At 39.8% G+C, this 17,595-nt stretch overlaps 2 protein-coding genes across 2 annotated transcripts; both read left to right on the top strand.

Annotated features, from left to right (window-relative positions):
• The first annotated feature begins 617 nt into the window (after positions 1–617).
• LOC134632993 (GTPase IMAP family member 9-like) lies at positions 618–6,346 on the top strand. The gene is made up of 7 exons (XM_063481867.1): positions 618–657; positions 2,868–2,945; positions 4,168–4,218; positions 4,328–4,378; positions 4,466–4,516; positions 4,759–4,813; positions 5,617–6,346. Exons 1-7 carry the CDS (start codon positions 618–620, stop codon positions 6,344–6,346), a joined length of 1,056 nt encoding a protein of 351 aa, XP_063337937.1.
• A 1,668-nt stretch (positions 6,347–8,014) lies between these two features.
• Positions 8,015–17,302, top strand: get4 (guided entry of tail-anchored proteins factor 4). Its single transcript, XM_063481561.1, has 9 exons — positions 8,015–8,204; positions 9,142–9,220; positions 9,389–9,470; positions 9,833–9,982; positions 11,474–11,612; positions 13,101–13,241; positions 13,365–13,440; positions 13,675–13,747; positions 14,798–17,302. Exons 1-9 carry the CDS (start codon positions 8,065–8,067, stop codon positions 14,884–14,886), a joined length of 969 nt encoding a protein of 322 aa, XP_063337631.1. The 5' UTR covers positions 8,015–8,064; the 3' UTR covers positions 14,887–17,302.
• The last annotated feature ends 293 nt before the right edge of the window (positions 17,303–17,595 follow it).

Genomic DNA, 17,595 nt, shown 5'->3' with positions numbered 1-17,595 from the left:
GTTTTATACTACTCATCTGATTCCTTTTATTTACATAATCACACAGGTTAGTTCACCTTAAGCTGCATTTCTAGTTGTTCATGTTGCACAATAAAAAGGTGTGTCCCAGGTCAAACTGCATGATCAGCATTCCTGGGCCTCGTCATTGATTTGTTTTGCCGGCATAACAAAAAGGAAGTACTGTTCCTGATGAGGGCAGGCCTGCGCAGGCTAATACTTGCGCAAAAGCAGGAAGAAGAAATCAGAGTTTTAATCCCATGTGAGTTGTACTGACAGTCTGAAAGCTGATGTCACTCTTGGAGGGCGATTATCTGGCTACACATCAGGTAAAAGCTCTTCATGAGCATTTTGCTGTTGATAAAGCTCAAAAAGGACTTAACAACATTACGTTATGTTTGGTTTTTCAACTCTGTCTTGTAGTCTAGACACCTATTAATCAGAACCCTTTTTTTTATCAGATGAGTTTTTATTCCTTGTTATAACTGAACACTTAGGAAAATTACATAAACATTGCAGCGTTTTTCAAGCAGCTTGTTTAACCTGTGTTAGCTCTGAGCAGAAGTGCTGCTGCTTGTTCTTACCTTGACACCAACTACAGCGTTCCCATCTGCTGAGACATGGAGTGTCAGTGTGAGAAAGACACCCCTGAGGATGCAGGTAGGCAAAATACACATAAAAAATAAACAAAAAATATGATATTGACATGTTTTGTTTTGTTTTTTATTTATTGGTCTATTTTTTTAGTATCATATTCTGATGATGCATCTTTATTGCTGCAAAATGTATGTTACATGTAAAGTGTTGAGTTCAGGCATTGTAGTTTGCAGTCTTTAAAGGTTACAGCCAAGTTAAGTCTTAGAAATAAGTGTAAACAATCAAAAACCATGTGACAGGTTTGGTCTTCTTCTTACAAGTCATTTATAACAAAAACTACGCAAACAATGTTAAAGAACCAGACACACTGTTTCCCGCTATTGAAATATTCATTCTATTGTGATGCCAGCAATTAAAAATAAAAGCAGCAGCTCTAAATGTAAAAGCTGATGCCTGCAGACTCACCACACATAAAACACTGTCTTTACAAACACAGCTTTCTTGGGATCCTTCCGGGGATTTCATTTCTATTTTTTTTCTCTAAATGTGGGTGAAAGGCTAAACTGATGCTACAGTAGCTTGCAAAAGTATTCGGCCCCCTTGAACTTTTCCACATTTTGTCACATTACAGCCACAAACATGAATCAATTTTATTGGAATTCCACGTGAAAGACCAATACAAAGTGGTGTACACGTGAGAAGTGGAACGAGAATCATACATGATTCCAAACATTTTTTACAAATAAATAACTGAAAAGTGGGGTGTGCGTAATTATTCAGCCCCCTGAGTCAATACTTTGTAGAACCACCTTTTGCTGCAATTACAGCTGCCAGTCTTTTAGGGTATGTCTCTACCAGCTTTGCACATCTAGAGACTGAAATTCTTGCCCATTCTTCTTTGCAAAACAGCTCCAGCTCAGTCAGATTAGATGGACAGCGTTTGTGAACAGCAGTTTTCAGATCTTGCCACAGATTCTCGATTGGATTTAGATCTGGACTTTGACTGGGCCATTCTAACACATGGATATGTTTTGTGTTAAACCATTCCATTGTTGCCCTGGCTTTATGTTTAGGGTCGTTGTCCTGCTGGAAGGTGAACCTCCGCCCCAGTCTCAAGTCTTTTGCAGACTCCAAGAGGTTTTCTTCCAAGATTGCCCTGTATTTGGCTCCATCCATCTTCCCATCAACTCTGACCAGCTTCCCTGTGCCTGCTGAAGAGAAGCACCCCCAGAGCATGATGCTGCCACCACCATATTTGACAGTGGGGATGGTGTGTTCAGAGTGATGTGCAGTGTTAGTTTTCCGCCACACATAGCGTTTTGCATTTTGGCCAAAAAGTTCCATTTTGGTCTCATCTGACCAGAGCACCTTCTTCCACATGTTTGCTGTGTCCCCCACGTGGCTTGTGGCAAACTGCAAATGGGACTTCTTATGGTTTTCTGTTAACAATGGCTTTCTTCTTGCCACTCTTCCATAAAGGCCAACTTTGTGCAGTGCACGACTAATAGTTGTCCTATGGACAGATTCCCCCACCTGAGCTGTAGATCTCTGCAGCTCGTCCAGAGTCACGATGGGCCTCTTGGCTGCATTTCTGATCAGCGCTCTCCTTGTTCGGCGTGTGAGTTTAGGTGGATGGCCTTGTCTTGGTAGGTTTACAGTTGTGTCATACTTCTTCCATTTCTGAATGATCGCTTGAACAGTGCTCCGTGGGATGTTCAAGGCTTGGGAAATCTTTTTGTAGCCTAAGCCTGCTTTAAATTTCTCAATAACTTTATCCCTGACCTGTCTGGTGTCTAAATCCAATCGAGAATCTGTGGCAAGATCTGAAAACTGCTGTTCACAAACGCTGTCCATCTAATCTGACTGAGCTGGAGCTGTTTTGCAAAGAAGAATGGGCAAAAATTTCAGTCGCTAGATGTGCAAAGCTAGTAGAGACATACCCTAAAAGACTGGCAGCTGGAATTGCAGCAAAAGGTGGTTCTACAAAGTATTGACTCAGGGGGCTGAATAATTACGCACACCCCACTTTTCAGTTATTTATTTGTAAAAAATGTTTGGAATCATGTATGATTTTCGTTCCACTTCTCACGTGTACACCACTTTGTATTGGTCTTTTACGTGGACTTCCAATAAAATTGATTCATGTTTGTGGCTGTAATGTGACAAAATGTGGAAAAGTTCAAGGGGGCCGAATACTTTTGCAAGCCACTGTAAGTTGTGAACAGCTCTGCACCGCTAATGTCATGTTTGCCTCCCTGCCTTCTCCTTGATAGGCTGGTGGATGAACACCAACAGTGTCCAGATGGGACTTTTTACCGTGGTGGGGTATCTTCTCTACAGGTTCTCACAGAGTCAGTCACACAGCAACACCCACACTTGTACTGTTTAATGACTTTTACTGAGTCTAGAAAATAAATAATGAATCTGTAATAGTGAACTATTTTCAGGTAGTAAACAGATGTTTTTAAATCTTACTAGTCTTTTTTTTTTCCATTTCTTTTTCTTTTAAACTTTTCCTGTCCAGCACTTTTAGCAAACAGAATCATGGTCTGCTTTGTTGTGCCAAACACATTTGCATTGCCAAGAGGAGTGCTGTAGACAGTCTATAGGCTCCTCTTGTTAGTTGTTTTCTTTTATTTATTTATTTTTTATATCTTTTATTTTAGATCTCACATTATTATCTGAGTGGTTGTCATGCCAGACCTGACAGGGTGTGAGGGCCAAGGAGCCAGGAGATAAGGGGGGTGGAGGGGGTAATTTCGAGTAACATACCACAAACATACGACACACTAGTCTAAATCTTTAAACCGAATCAATAACCTGTCATCTGAACACTTAAATGATCCAAAATGGGACAGAGACTAGAAAGAGAGAGCGTATTTCTCCTATATTGGCTTCTCTTTACTGGCTGCCAATTAAATACATAATCAAATTTAAAATCCTTCTCTTCGCATGAAGATCATGAATAATCAGGCCCCGTTCAATTTAATTCAATTCAGTTAAATTCAACTCAACTCAGTTTTATTTATATAGCACCAAATCACGACAGTAATCTCAGGCATTTTCTGACAATAATAGAGAAAACCTCAACAATCGGAACAACCCCTTATGAGCAAGCATTTGGCAACATCGGGGAGGAAAAACTCCCTTTTAACAGGAAGCAACCTCCATCAGAACCAGGCTCAGAGAGGGAGTCAGGACAAAAGATACACTGAATCATCTCTTAGTTATGCAGCAATATGCTTAGGATGCTGCAGACTTCCCATGATTCAATGAGTGTTTCGTCTTTAATCAGCTGTTTTCTCTCTCTGTGTTCATACACCACTCTACATTCCATTATCAGTCACTATTCATCTCTTGCTCATGTCTACAGTGTGTCTCTTGTCCTGTATCAGCTGATTGAATGTAGAGTTTGACTATAGTAAATCCAAAAGAAACAAATAAAAGAGGGCAGTATGGATCCTACAGTTATGGCATATGAATAAATCTGTGTTCATTATAGAAAATGAATAAATAAGTCTCCCTATTATTATCACACTCTGCGATACTCATTCTAGCCACACTTCCCTGCAGCTCTCCCAGCTCTGATTCGATGGCCGATTCGTCTCTTTTGTTCTTTAACTGGTGAGTTTATCTAAGCTAATACATCACTTTGACTTCCAAGTTTCAGGACAAAACCAGCAAAATGAAACTGAGTTAATTCATGCACACTGATTATTTCTTTTCCCTTCAGGTCTGTCAGCTCTTTGGGGGTGGATAAGTCGGCTTGTGGGAACCCTCCGAGGTATAAAGCACATCCCCCATTTTACCATTTAAAACAAAATCTGTTAAACTGGAGCTGACTTTTTCCACTCCATATCTCGTGTCTCAGTAATCCAGACCTTGTTTAAGTGGCTGTCTCGGATTTGGCGCTTTTTAGCCAGTAAGTATTTCTCGTATCTTTGTTGGATTTCGTTTTCTCTTCACTGCGTGTTGCAAATAGGCTTTTTCGGAGAGAGCGAAAAAGAAAATGTTTAGAATCTGAGTGGCTATCAGAGGACGTGACCCAGCAGTGCAAGCAGACATGTGACAGCAGTTTAAAATGTGAAGGCATCACAGCTGTTTCTGTGATACATGTGAGTAATTACAACACTAATGTAAATTTCTGTCTGCTTGCTTCCTCAGCATTTTCCTCAAGGTTCAAGTGGATCGCTGCTGTCATCAAAGCCATCAACAGTCAGTTTGTTGTCATTTTTATTAGCTATATTTAGCTACATACTCTATATATCAATATGTATTTGTTCATTTTTTGTAGTTTGTTTTTGTGCTTTTATGGGATTTGTCTCACAAAACGATCAATGGTCTCAGAAGCTAGTGGTTTTACAGAATCAACCTTATGAGAGGTTTTTCCATAATTACTGGCTTTCTGGTATGTTTAAGAACTCTCATTCAAAACTCCTTCAGTTTCAGGATATTTCAGGTTCTTGCGTCCTTATAATGCCCATTTTGCATTATAAGGATTATGGAGTGATTCATCTTTCTGAGATATATTTCTTGTTGTACTTGCAAATCTGTTCAGGATCATTATCCTGAGCACAAGGTCCACTTTCAGCTCAGTCTCAGGTTTCAGACAAATGGTCTTACACTATCTCTCAAACTGGCCTAAAGCGATCACTGATGTGACAGAAAATTCATTCTTATGTCACTGACTGTATGTAAGTGAGGCAACGATGTGCCCTCTAACCATGGCATTTTGCAGTTGGTATGAGGTTCTTTTCCTGAATCACCATCTTTGGCATGTATTGTATTGTTTTCAGCAGCAAATATTGTTATTCCACACAAGTTCTTAAGACTCTTCTTATAAATTTCCCAACTGAGAAAATGAAAAAAAATGAAATTTTAGATCATCAGACTGAGCTCTTTTTGATTTAGAATCACAGCTTTACCCAATAAGGCTTTTTTTATTCTAAAATAATATTGTATTATCTCTGTAGATTCATCCAGAGACGGATCTTTGGACTCACAGAGTAATCCAGTCATTAGCAGCTTGCTGAACCAAATGCTTGATCCCTCTGGCGGCAGCATTCCCAAGAAACCAGGTCTCAGGCTGGTCCTCCTGGGGCTTCCTGGTGGAGGACGGACTTCCCTAGCAGATACTTTAATGAACAACATTGAGAGAAGCACCAAAAGGGTTCCTCTAAAGGAGAGTACTGTGCAAAAGGCTTTTATAGATGGTAGAGAACTTATAGTAATTCAGACCCCGGATCTTTTGGGGACATCACTAGGGAACAAAGAGAGCGCACTGGAAGTTCTGAGGAGTGTCCAGCTCGCCAGTCCCGGACCACATGCCTTTCTACTGGTGATGCGTGCTCCAGGCTTCACCAAGGGGGCTGAGCAGGATGCTGCCCAAGCAGTCCAAGCCACAATGGAACTGTTCGGTGTGGAAGTCAAGAGGTACATTATCCCAGTGCTCACTCATGCAGACCGTCTGGGTCGAAGGAACACTTTAGATCAGCTGCTTGATGCAGATGCTGGAAATCTGAAAAGGGCTGTGGCACTGTGTGGCCAGAGGCCTGAGCTGGTGGATAACAGTCCCGACCGCCCCGCAGAGGAAAGAAGTGTTACACGCAGGCAGCTGGTGGAGCGTGTGATGGAGGTAATGGAGCTGAAGGGGCATTTTGTCCACGAGCTACAGAGAAGAGAAGACCACATGAGGGAGGTGCTGCTGGCTGATATGACCTCTGCACTGGCTAAAAGACTGGGATATATGTAGAGAGAGAAGAAGAAAGGGCATTATGTGCAACAAGTTGGAAAGATGGTGGAGGTGGAGGTGTTAGCCACTGTTCAGTAGTGGACAGTGGTATGTATTATAGTTTCCAACATACCCTGGATTGTTTAAAAATATATTTCATATTAATTTTTAGATTCTTAATTAGATTAATCCATCAATTTTTCATCACTTTGTGTTCTCCAGACGGCTGTTTACAGTTACTAAATGCTTAAATGTTTACTGTTTACTTTTCTCAGCAAAGTACTGATTGCTGATTATATGGCCCAAATATTTAGCTGTAGCTGTAGATGATGAATTTGTCTACCTGTGATGCATAAAAGTCACTGTTTACAGAATTAGCATTTTATAAATGAATATTTTATCAAATTTACTTCTGCTTTTCATTCTTCTTCCAATAATTTAAGTGGAGAAAAAACTACAAAACCTACAAAAAATATATAAAAATTTAAAAGAACTAACTTGTCTGTCACTTATGTGTTATTATAGATAACAAATAAATGTACTCTTAAATATACTCATGAAACAACAATCACTTAAATTTTTCAAATGTATGGCTGTCAGTCAACTGTGGTTACCTAGCTTTGATAAGTAAATTTTTCCACAGACTTCTCTTGATAATGTAGCCAAAATGACGATAATGAATATAAGAATAGTGAAGCAGAGTTAGTTACATCAAGTATTCAATACACTATGTGCTCTTATACTTTCACTCCCAAAAACTACAGTCAGAGTCACCAAGTATGCCAAATGTCATCTGGCTAAATAAATTCCATTAGTACTAATATTGTTACAGACTCAAAACCACAACAAGAAAAAGTTGTTATAGGTATAAGGAAATAGGATTAAAGCCCATATTAATGTTTAAGTATTTTGTAGTTTACATGGTCTGAGAGGCACCTGGACCCCTGCACCTCGTCTATTTTCAGGTTCCAGATTTATTCCAGATTCAAGTGAATTAAGATGCGTTTTTGACTGTTAAAAAAAAGTTGAGTGACAGATACAAGTAACTTAAGCTGTTCGGAAATATGAAATGATCCTCCTGTTGTTGTAATTACAGCAAATATCTATAGAAATGTTCTATCTGTGAAGTCTTTCTCTCTGATCTTTCCTGATTAGTAATGTTTCTCATATAGCTTTCTACAGACACTAGAAGAACAGTAACAGTGCAGTCTGTAAGCATAACACATATCAGAAAGCTGGCTTTACAGCTAGCTAATGTATGACAATAAATTCACCAGATGGGACACATATTTAGCATCTCTGCCACTCTACAAAACTATTATTTATTTATTCTTCACTATAAATCCCGTTTTCAAGTTTTTCTCCAAATCTAGATAACCCAATCTGTTATAGTAATTAACAGTAATTAATTAATTAAAGTCCGGCATCAGGATGCAAATATGTTACTTACTATCCAGGCATTTAATAATATATACCAGAAAAACGGTGAATCTCTTTTTTTTAATAATGTTTTTATTTTTAGTTTTATTTTCCCTACAATTAACCTCGTTACCGTGTTGCCTCAAGCATCCTCTGCTGGTTACAAAAAGGTTTCAAAAGTTTTCATGCTTCCATAATTTTTACACCTACTGCGATACACCGGCTACGGCAAGCGACGAGGGTCCATTAAGTTTAAAGCTTTCCGGGTTCACCCTGTCAACAGTCGCTGGGTGTGCTGCTGCTGCTACGGAGGAGCAACGATGTCGGAGCAGGAGTCTCTGAGGTGCTCCAGTGCCAGAAACCGTGGAGGCGTACAGAGGGTGGAAGGAAAACTGCGAGCCAGCGTAGAAAAGGGGGATTATTATGAAGCACATCAGATGTACAGGACTTTATTTTTTAGGTGAGACTTCGTTTTTACGCTTGTTCATTCGGTTATAATTGCCATTTGGCTTTGAGGCCTGCCTGTTCCAGATCATTCTGCTGTCAACCTTGCTTTTACACCTGACTGTCTGTGATTGGTCTGCTTTCACAGCGGGCCCACCCACTCTTCGTGATCCTTGTGTTTGTTTGGACGGTCGCGTTTTCCATCTAGTCTCAAAACGGGACTGCTAACTAATGCTAGTTAGCCAGCTATGTGTTTGCTTTTGATGGCTGAGGTGTAGTTAGCTACCCGGACAATGCCTACCACAGATATTCTGCTTTTGTGTGTAACTTGAAAGTCTCTTTATTCGTACATAACCGAATCTAGCGGCTAACTATTTTAGTAACTGCTGAGGTTGCAAAAACTTGTTAGTTGAAGATGTCCGGCTGAGTTAGCCAGTTAGCAACATTCTGCACTGTCGCGGTCTGGACCGCGATGGCTGGACGTGTTATCGTTAGCAAAAGTGTCTTCATTCACAGCCAGTCCATTTAGAGACCTGAATAAGCCTAAGCGTTTGTTGAGTGTTCCAGTTTTTGTCATAAAAGATCAGTCTTAACTGCCTGCTCCAACACTAAGAAATCTGAGCTCTATTTAGTGCAATAAACTTATTTGTCAAGGTGCAATACTGCTTAGCTGCGTACCACCAGCTTTTAATTTTTTTTAAAAAAAGGTGATATAAACCTATTTGAATCCAATTTGAAAACGTTCTTTCTCTCACAGTTGGTGTGTGTTGGCCTGCTCATTCACTGGTTTTCATGATTGAAGTGTTAACACCTGGAAATAAAGGGAGTCTAAAATATTGTTTTCCTTCATTGATACCTGCTGTGAAAAAGAAGGGAAGCAGGACTGAGCTAGTGTGCCTTGGAAACGGATAGTGTCATCTCTTGTGTAATACTGATACTCTGTCTTGCATCAGGTACATGTCACAGGGGAAACATGCGGAGGCCAGGGAGCTGATGTATAACGGAGCACTGCTCTTCTTCAGCTACAACCAGGTACATGCAGCACTGCGTTTGTTAGAAAGCAAATTATTTTGGCTGTAATAATTGACTTGTTTTGTGTAATTATAATATTTTAAAGTAGATCATTAACCCAAGTTCCAGACAGTTCCTGACGGTGTAGATTAAAAAAAAAAATTACACTTGTTGTGTTTTGGTTTGCAGCAAAACAGCGCAGCAGATCTGTCCATGCTAGTGCTGGAGGTTTTGGAGAAATCTGAGACAAAAGTTGAAGATGAAATATTAGGTGGGTGCAAGACTTTGTCTTTTAAAGTTCATCTACAAGACTTCTTGTAAATAGTGGTAAATACATTTTTTTTCTATTGAAATAAATGTTACCAAACTAAAATCAGATATAGAATATGTGCAGTTTATCAAACATATCCTGATCATTAACTGCTGCAATAGCTGAACTGTGGATTTGTGCTTCATATAATAAATAATTGATTGGCCTTGACTTACTGTACTGATCAGCTTCATCTCACTTCTCTATCTGTGTGCATAACTGATGTAGTAATAAATCCTCATGATAGTCAAAGAAGTCTGCACAACAGGGCATTTCATTTATATTTCTCTGATGATTTTTTTTTTTTTTTTTTTTTTTTAAAGAATGTCTGGCTAAACTGTTCAGCCAGATGGACCAGAACTCTCCAGAGAGAGTAGCATTTGTTTCCAGAGCCTTGAAATGGTCCACAGGAGGGTCTGGCAAGTTGGGTCATCCAAAACTACACCAGCTGCTTGCTGTCACTTTGTGGAAAGGTAAAAGTTGATCATGTTGATTATGTAGCGCAGAGAGTAGAAGGTTTTTGAATGTACGTATTAAGATATCAGTAGACACCATTGGTTTACTGATAGTTTGTGAGATATATTGATTATTAACAGTGAACCCATGACTGCAAAGTAATAATTAATGCCAGATTGCACACTTTGTGAATGGCTGATTGGCTTGATCAATAGAAAACATACAAAATGTTTCGATGCACATACACACTAGATTTAATTGTGGGTGTGTATGATGTCTAGAATACTCAGAGAACACACACAACACCCTATTCCAAAAAAGTTGGGGCTCTGTGTGAAATGTAAATAAAATCAGAATGCAATGATTCACAAATCACACAAGTACATATGTTATTTACAATAGAACATAGAAAACATATCAACTGTTTAAACTGAGAAGAACAATTTTAAGAAAAATATTAGCTCATTTTGAATTTGACGGCAGCAACACATCTCCAACAAGTCTCCTCGAGCTGAGGAGAGCAGTTCTTTGATTCTTGGGAGAAGCACTAAATGTTTTCAGTTGGTGAGAGTGTAGTGTACTGCAGGCAGGACAGTTCACCACCTACATCTTCTTCTACTAAGGAGCCATGCTGTTGTAGTAGTAGTAGCTGCAGTTTGGCATTGTCTCACTGAGATGTGCAAGGCCTTCGATGTAAAAGACATCCAGATGGGAGCATATGTTGCTCTAACATCTGTACAGATAGATGAGATATTCAAAGTGTTCACAGCTTTACACTTAAGAACATCATTTTGACATTGTTACACAAGTTGTAGACTGTTTTTGGCAGATTGGCAGAGTTTCACCAATCTTTACATACTTTACTCTGCTTCTCTAAGATGCCCTTTTTTAAACCCAATCATGTTACTGACCGCTTTCCAGATAGAAAATATTCCTCTCATTGTTTCTTTTTGTGCCACTTGCATTTCCAGCCTTTTGTTGCCCCCTTTCCAACATTTTTGTTGAAAAGGGGGCAACAAATGTACTGATCAGCAGTTTAAATGTTTTAAAGACATCCACTTTTGAGACATTTTAGCTGCCATCAAATTCAAAATGGACTAATCTTTTAAAATAATGGTGCATTTTTTCATTTCAAACAATGGATATTCTATTTTAAATAAAAGGAGTTTGTGAGTTTATGAAATCCCTGCATTTTTTTTAATTTATATTATACACAGTGTTTCAACTTTTTAAAACTGGGTTTAAAATTCAGTAGCTTTGTATGTGTTAAAACATAGGTCATATCACAAGGTCAGAGTGTGTCCTTATTCTAGAAACACAGGGCATTTGCTGCTTGTATCAGTCCGTCTTGACTAATTATGCTCGCATGACATCTTCTGTGTATAATGACATCCTGTTTGGTGTCTTTCCTGGTAACGTTGTTTTGTTTTGCTTGCTACATCATTACTGTCCTGATGTTGCCATCTTGGAAATTAAGATGTTGTTGTATTTTTCTTTTAAATCGTCAGAGCAAAACTACAGTGAGTCTCGTTATCACTTCCTGCATTCCTCTGACGGGGAGGGCTGTGCACACATGTTGGTGGAGTATTCAGCATCACGAGGCTTCCGCAGTGAGGTTGACATGTTTGTGGCGCAGGCCGTCCTACAGTAAGTGAACTGTCACCTTGTCACATTCTCGGATGCAAAATTAGGAAAGGGGGAGGGAGCTAAATTTAGCTGTGTGGGTTTTTTTTTTTTTTTTCTTTTTTGGAAAGCTGAGTTTGATTTCATTAGCTAAACCCCGGCCTGATCAATGCCAGATCTGTTCGATCAAGACATCACTTAAATAGAACCTGTCTGACAAAGTGAAGCAGGCTAAAAGATCTCAAAATGCAGTGATCTACAGAAACTCAAGAACAGCTGAGAAACAAAGTCATTGACAGTTATCAGCGTGGAAAGGCTTGGATAGTCATTTCTAAGGCTTTGGGACTCCAGTGAGCCAGTCAGAGCCATTATCGATAAATGGAGAAAACTTGCAACAGTAGTGAACCTTCCTAGGAGTGGCTGGCCTATCCAAATCAGTCCAAGAGCGCATTGAAGATCAGGTCAAAAGGGAACCCAGAACTGCAGGCCTCACTTACCTCACTTATTGTCATGATTCAACAATAAGACAGAGACTGGGCAAAAAGGGCCTGCATGGGAGAGCTCCAAGGAGGCCAAATACAACACAAAGTCTCACATTTTCCAAGAAAAAAAACATCTTGATGATCCCCAGGACTTTTGGGAAATATTCTGTGGTAAAACTAAGACAGCATTTCATAAAAAGTTCATACCAACAGTCACACATGGTGGTGGTAGTGTGATGGTCTGGAGCTGCTTTGCTGCTTTGGCGCCTGCATAACTTGCTGTAACTGATGGCACCATGAATTCTGCTTTCTCCTGAAGGAGAATGTCTGACCATCAGTTCATGACTTGAAGCTCAAGTACACTTATGCATCCCATCTCTGAATGGTTAAACTTAAATGAATAAATAACTCAATAAAATCACGGTTTTGGAGTGGCCTAGTCAAAGTTCAGACTTAAATCTGATTGAGATGTTTGGCATGACACTAAACAGGCGGTTATGACAAATGCTTGATTGCAGGTCTTGCTGCCAAAGATAACACAACCAGTTATTAGGTTAGAGGGCAATTAATCTGTGGTTTTCTAATGTTTTTGATTGGAGTAGGTGGTGCTCATAGGAATCTTTTTGTGCAGAAGAGTCACATGACATGCATTTTTATGTGGGTGACCAAGCGCAGAGTCTGAAACAGAAATTCCACCTTAACAGAGAAATTTGATGACAGTGCTAGTGATTCCTGTTATAAACTGGGGATTTAGGTTTTGTTGAACCAGCTAAATGCAAGAAAGCCTAGCTGTGTGGAACTTGGTTTGCAGTTTACCCCTCAGGAGTATTGAGTATAGTGTCGGTGTTCAGAAGCGGTAGAAATGGAGAAAATGGTACTGACGCATCCATCTCCAACATGTCGACCAGCAGCTGCATCTATTTTTAGTCTGTCAGCCATTTCTTCAAAGAGGCTTTGAGCATCATTTACCTTTATTGTCATGCCATCTCCATAACTCTCCCTTTCTTCTCTCAACTCTCAAACCCTCCAGGTTCCTCTGCTTAAAGAACAAAAACAGCGCTTCCGTGGTGTTCAGCACGTACACAGAGAAACACCCGTCCATAGAGAGGGGCCCTCCTTTCGTGCAGCCTCTACTAAACTTTATCTGGTTTCTGCTGCTGGCAGTGGACGGGTGAGGACAGATGTTGGGATTGTTGAGTTTGCTTATCATGCCTGACAGAAGTAAGCTTAAACATATCAGTGAATTGTTTTGATTGTTTTCATCATTTAGATGCTTTTTGTTTGTTTTCTTTAGGGGTAAATTAACAGTTTTCACAGTGTTATGTGAGCAATATCAGCCTTCCCTGAAGAGGGATCCCATGTATAATGAGGTGAGTGTTGAGCTGCAGCTTCATACTGTTTATTGTCTTTGCCCAGAATTTATGTAACAAATGACTACACCATGTGCGTTAGGCTAACTTAACCTTTGAATTCATTTGGTTAAAGATGTTGGAGAAAGTCTGTCATTGAAGTTGCATTATGGGGTTAAACTGCCTGTAAACACAGACTCTACTCAGGTGTAATCCTCTCTTCCTTTCTCTCTTGACATTTTTGTGACTCCTCAGTATCTCGACAGAATAGGACAGCTTTTCTTTGGCGTTCCACCCAAACAGTCCCCATCGTATGGCGGACTACTAGGTGAGTTGGCAAACACAACTGATGTGTATATACACACATGTTAATAGACTTACCAGCAAGATGAAGAGAAAGACTGATAGCGATGTTTTTCATCACCAGCTACTTTTGAATGTGATGCTACCAAGAAATTCCCTGAAGCCTCTGCATCATTTATGAAGGTGCTTGCAAAAGCTATTAGACAAGATGTAAAATAACAGGCAGCTTAATTAAAGGAACTATTTGTAGTCGTGACTCTTACCCATGTAGAATGTAGGCTGTCTGACCTGGTTTTAACCCCCAGTAACTTATATGTAAAAAAAAAATGAGGGGAATATCACCACTGTAGTTTCAGTGGCCACATGGACATAAACACTTTGTGTGGAATCACCAGACCACCAAAACAAGTTTAAAAAGCTGGATATTAACCTTATCCGTTTCTATTTGAGATTTCTATTTCTCTTTTTTACGTCTCTGTTGGAATTTGAAGTAGGAGACTAATAAGGTGGCAGATGCTCTGACAGAAGGAGGCTTGTGGCCAGATACCAAAGAGCAGAAATGGAGACCGTGATGGATGGCTCAGCTTACCGCTGGAAATGTTTAATCCAAATCTTTTAAATTATTAAAGTTTAAATGTTTTCCTGCAGTTGTTTGTTTTTTGTGGTCCTTGTCAGTAAAATGAAATGGTTAAATTCAACCATTTGTCAACTAGCTTGTACTTTGTACATCATATTGTTTAATGTTTCCTGGCTGTTTCCAGTAACATGTTTTCACTTCCAAAATGTTGATTTTTTTTTTTGCCAGATATATTTCACCTTAGGGCTGTTCGATATAACGATATATATCGGATGACGATATAAAAACATCTATCGTTTCATACTTTACGCAAGTCGAGCTGCCCGAGATTCACAGAATTTACAGAAAATGTTAAATTTTTGTGATTTATATCGTTATCGATAGATGTCTTATATCGGGATATGAGATTTTGGTCATATCGCACAGCCCTATTTCACCTCACAGTTGGCTCTGCAGCAGCCTTTGAAAGAATGATGATTGCTGTTTTGCACCCTGCAGGCAATCTGCTGAACAGCCTGATGGGTTCGGGTGAGGAGGATGACGGAACTGAAGAACCTCCAGAGGACAGCCCCATAGAATTAGACTGAGCACGCAGCCTGGGACGAGGGAATCAAGAACAAACACACGAAAAATAAGACCACCCAGCCTCCTTCCTTCAGGTCCGCTGCGGGGTCAGGGCACGGTGGTGGTCTGTGGTTTCAGAGGCGTGTTGTTTAACAGAAACATCATCTCTCAAATCATCCAGTCAAAAAAAAGAAAAAAAAGAAAAACTATTGGACCGGCAAAACAAACGAATACAAAAAAAACACCCCCGTCAGCACTGCCTGGACTGACAACGCCAAACTGCAAACTCTTTCTGTGTTGAACTGTTATATACAATTATTTTAATCATCATTTTTGTTCTTTAAGGGTGTAAGATCTTTAAACAAGACATCACAACTGTCCTCTCTGCTTGTGAAAACCTGCTCCTAGGAGGTAGTTGGAGTCTCAGTGGAGAGGACAGCATCACAAGTCTGTCTCCATGACATAATGTCGCAGATAAGAGGGTTCAGTTGACTCACAGCAAGTCTCCAACTTGCCACGGTATAGCTGCTGTTGGTGTTTTTCAACTTATTCCGTTACAGGTTTCTTCTTCATCTTCTTCTCTCAGTAGGATATTAAATCATGCTTTTTAGTTGAGGTCAGGTTTCAGCATCTCATCTGCGGTTTAATGGACATTTAAAAAAAAAAACAAAAAAAAACAACCCATCAGAGCTCTGAAGTTATTATCAGAGGTCACGTTGCACCTTAAACATCTACCAAACAAACTATTCTGCAGTGTCATTTCTGTTGTGTAACACTACTGCAAACACACAGCTGTCTGTATCAAACGGCTCCGTTGTTGTGGTTCAACTTTTTGCCCTATGCTGGCTGAACTGCTGCTGAGTTGCTTTAAATCTCCGAGATGAATTCTGTGCCCCCCGCCCCCCCCCCCAAAAAAAGAATTAAAAACTCCTCGGATTTGACTTTTTGTTCCAACTGCAAGACATCAAATTGTGGTGACTTTTTAAAGCACTTAAACATCTGCAAAAGTGACCTTTTTTTATGAAAGGAGCGAAATCGGACACTGTGAAACGGACGTTTGTTCGACTTAAACTTGCATTGCATGTTGTAAATTGCTAATATTTAACCCAGCTGCTTCACTCTCGTTCTCGCGCCTCTGTTTTAGGTCCAAACCAGGTTTTTCTTGGAGGCGGTGAAACATCAGTTCAGCCGGTGCGAAATAAGAAGCATGATTCATTCAGTAGCTGCTGCTTATCAGTGTTAAAGTCATCGGCCCTCGGAGAGCACAGCTTTCTTGTCTTTTGCTCACATTGAGAACTTCTCATTGTGACTTGTGATAACTTCAGGTCTTGTCAGTCTGTTGTTTTTCGAAGCCCCAATTGTGCTCCATGTTATCTGAAAACACCTTTTTCAGCCCTGATTATCTGAAAAAGGTGTGCAACACTTTTCCTTCAATAAATGGCAGAAAACTTGGAATGTCTACAGGTCTTCCAGTGTAAAGTAATCTTTATTTGGTTAAACATTTTTCTGTCCATCAGCAAAGAAACAGATTTTAATCCACATCTCCATCGCTTTCTTTAAAACTGCAAAAAAATAAAGCGTATCTGCTCTCTGAGGGCTGTTCTAGTTTACTTTTATGTAGTTACGTGTTGGGCTGTGGAAGTCCTATAAGGCCAATATTAATAATAAAATAAAAAGAACAGCAAGTAACCAATGAAATACATTAATAAAAACAAACAATAAATGGTCTGATAATTCAATACATTAATTTCTGGGGAACTTCAGTTTTTGTGTTTTTTGCATTTAAGTATATTAAATAAAATGAAGACAGTAGGTATGCTGCTAAATAGCAGTCAGAATAATTTATTGAAACACATTACTGACATTCCCCACAGAATCTGGCAGCTGCAGAGGGACAGACTGAGTAGTGTAGACGCTCCGTGTCGTCAGTGTTTATCTCGTGTTGGAGAGAGACCATTTCTTTCTGCAGTTGTCGTCAGAAATCCTCCTATTTAAACGGCTGTTGTTAGTCATGAAACATTCAGAACTAGGTTCATCCTGCTGGCTTCTGTTACCCCACAGATCCGGGTCCACCTTCCAAAAGGGAAATTCAGGCCAAAATGACTTTCAGGCGAGTACATCCAAGCACGTGTTACCGTGTTGTCAGTTACATTTTTATTCAGTGTTAATTTTTCACAGCGTCCTTTGAGTTTTGTAAGCAAAGGAAAAAAAAATTTGTTTTCTTAACCTGAAAGTCAGTTTAGTCAGACGTGTCCTGTTGTTACCAGGAAGAAGTGTGCGACTAAAGGCCTACAGTGTGTGTCGGTGAGCGTCATCACGACTGTTTGCTGCTGTTTCTGATCATTTTGTCCTTTGAGAGCTAAAGCGAAGTGTTTGACTTTTCAGCTGTCACTAAATAAGAAAATAAACTACAACTGAGAAGAGTGTGAGAATGTGAAACGGCTTCCTTGTTATTTATTTGCAAGCACTGGGATCTACAAAAATTGTAAGCTGGTGCTAGCTGTTGTTTAACAGCTAGCACCAGCGAGACAGAGGGGAGTTTCTCTGTGAAACCATTTAAACTTGTGTCATTAACTTGGTCTGTGAGGCTGCAGCTTATCAGAGGTTTAAAGGTGGTGGTTCAGTTCCTGATAAAAGTATCTGGGGTCCTTTCTCCCCTAGCAGGGCCTATTTTAGTTTGGTGGGAGGCTGTTTGTGTCGTTTGCAGAATAAATCACTCAGCTGGAGGCCAC

The sequence above is a fragment of the Pelmatolapia mariae genome, linkage group LG8, assembly GCF_036321145.2.
Source record: "Pelmatolapia mariae isolate MD_Pm_ZW linkage group LG8, Pm_UMD_F_2, whole genome shotgun sequence".
NCBI classification, from domain to species: Eukaryota; Metazoa; Chordata; class Actinopteri; order Cichliformes; family Cichlidae; genus Pelmatolapia; species Pelmatolapia mariae.
Note: the sequence above shows the minus strand (reverse complement) of the source record. Positions and strands in the feature narration are given on the sequence as shown.

Bases quoted from the DNA above. Each gene is read 5' to 3' on its own strand.
- LOC134632993 (XM_063481867.1), top strand. From the start codon at position 618: ATGGAGTGTCAGTGTGAGAAAGACACCCCTGAGGATGCAG. The intron at 2,946-4,167 runs GTCAGTCACACA...ACTTCCCTGCAG, and splicing joins TCTCTACAGGTTCTCACAGA to CTCTCCCAGCTCTGATTCGA. The intron at 4,517-4,758 runs GTAAGTATTTCT...TTGCTTCCTCAG, and splicing joins GATTTGGCGCTTTTTAGCCA to CATTTTCCTCAAGGTTCAAG.
- get4 (XM_063481561.1), top strand. From the start codon at position 8,065: ATGTCGGAGCAGGAGTCTCTGAGGTGCTCCAGTGCCAGAAACCGTGGA. The intron at 11,613-13,100 runs GTAAGTGAACTG...CAAACCCTCCAG, and splicing joins GTGGCGCAGGCCGTCCTACA to GTTCCTCTGCTTAAAGAACA. The intron at 13,441-13,674 runs GTGAGTGTTGAG...GTGACTCCTCAG, and splicing joins GGGATCCCATGTATAATGAG to TATCTCGACAGAATAGGACA.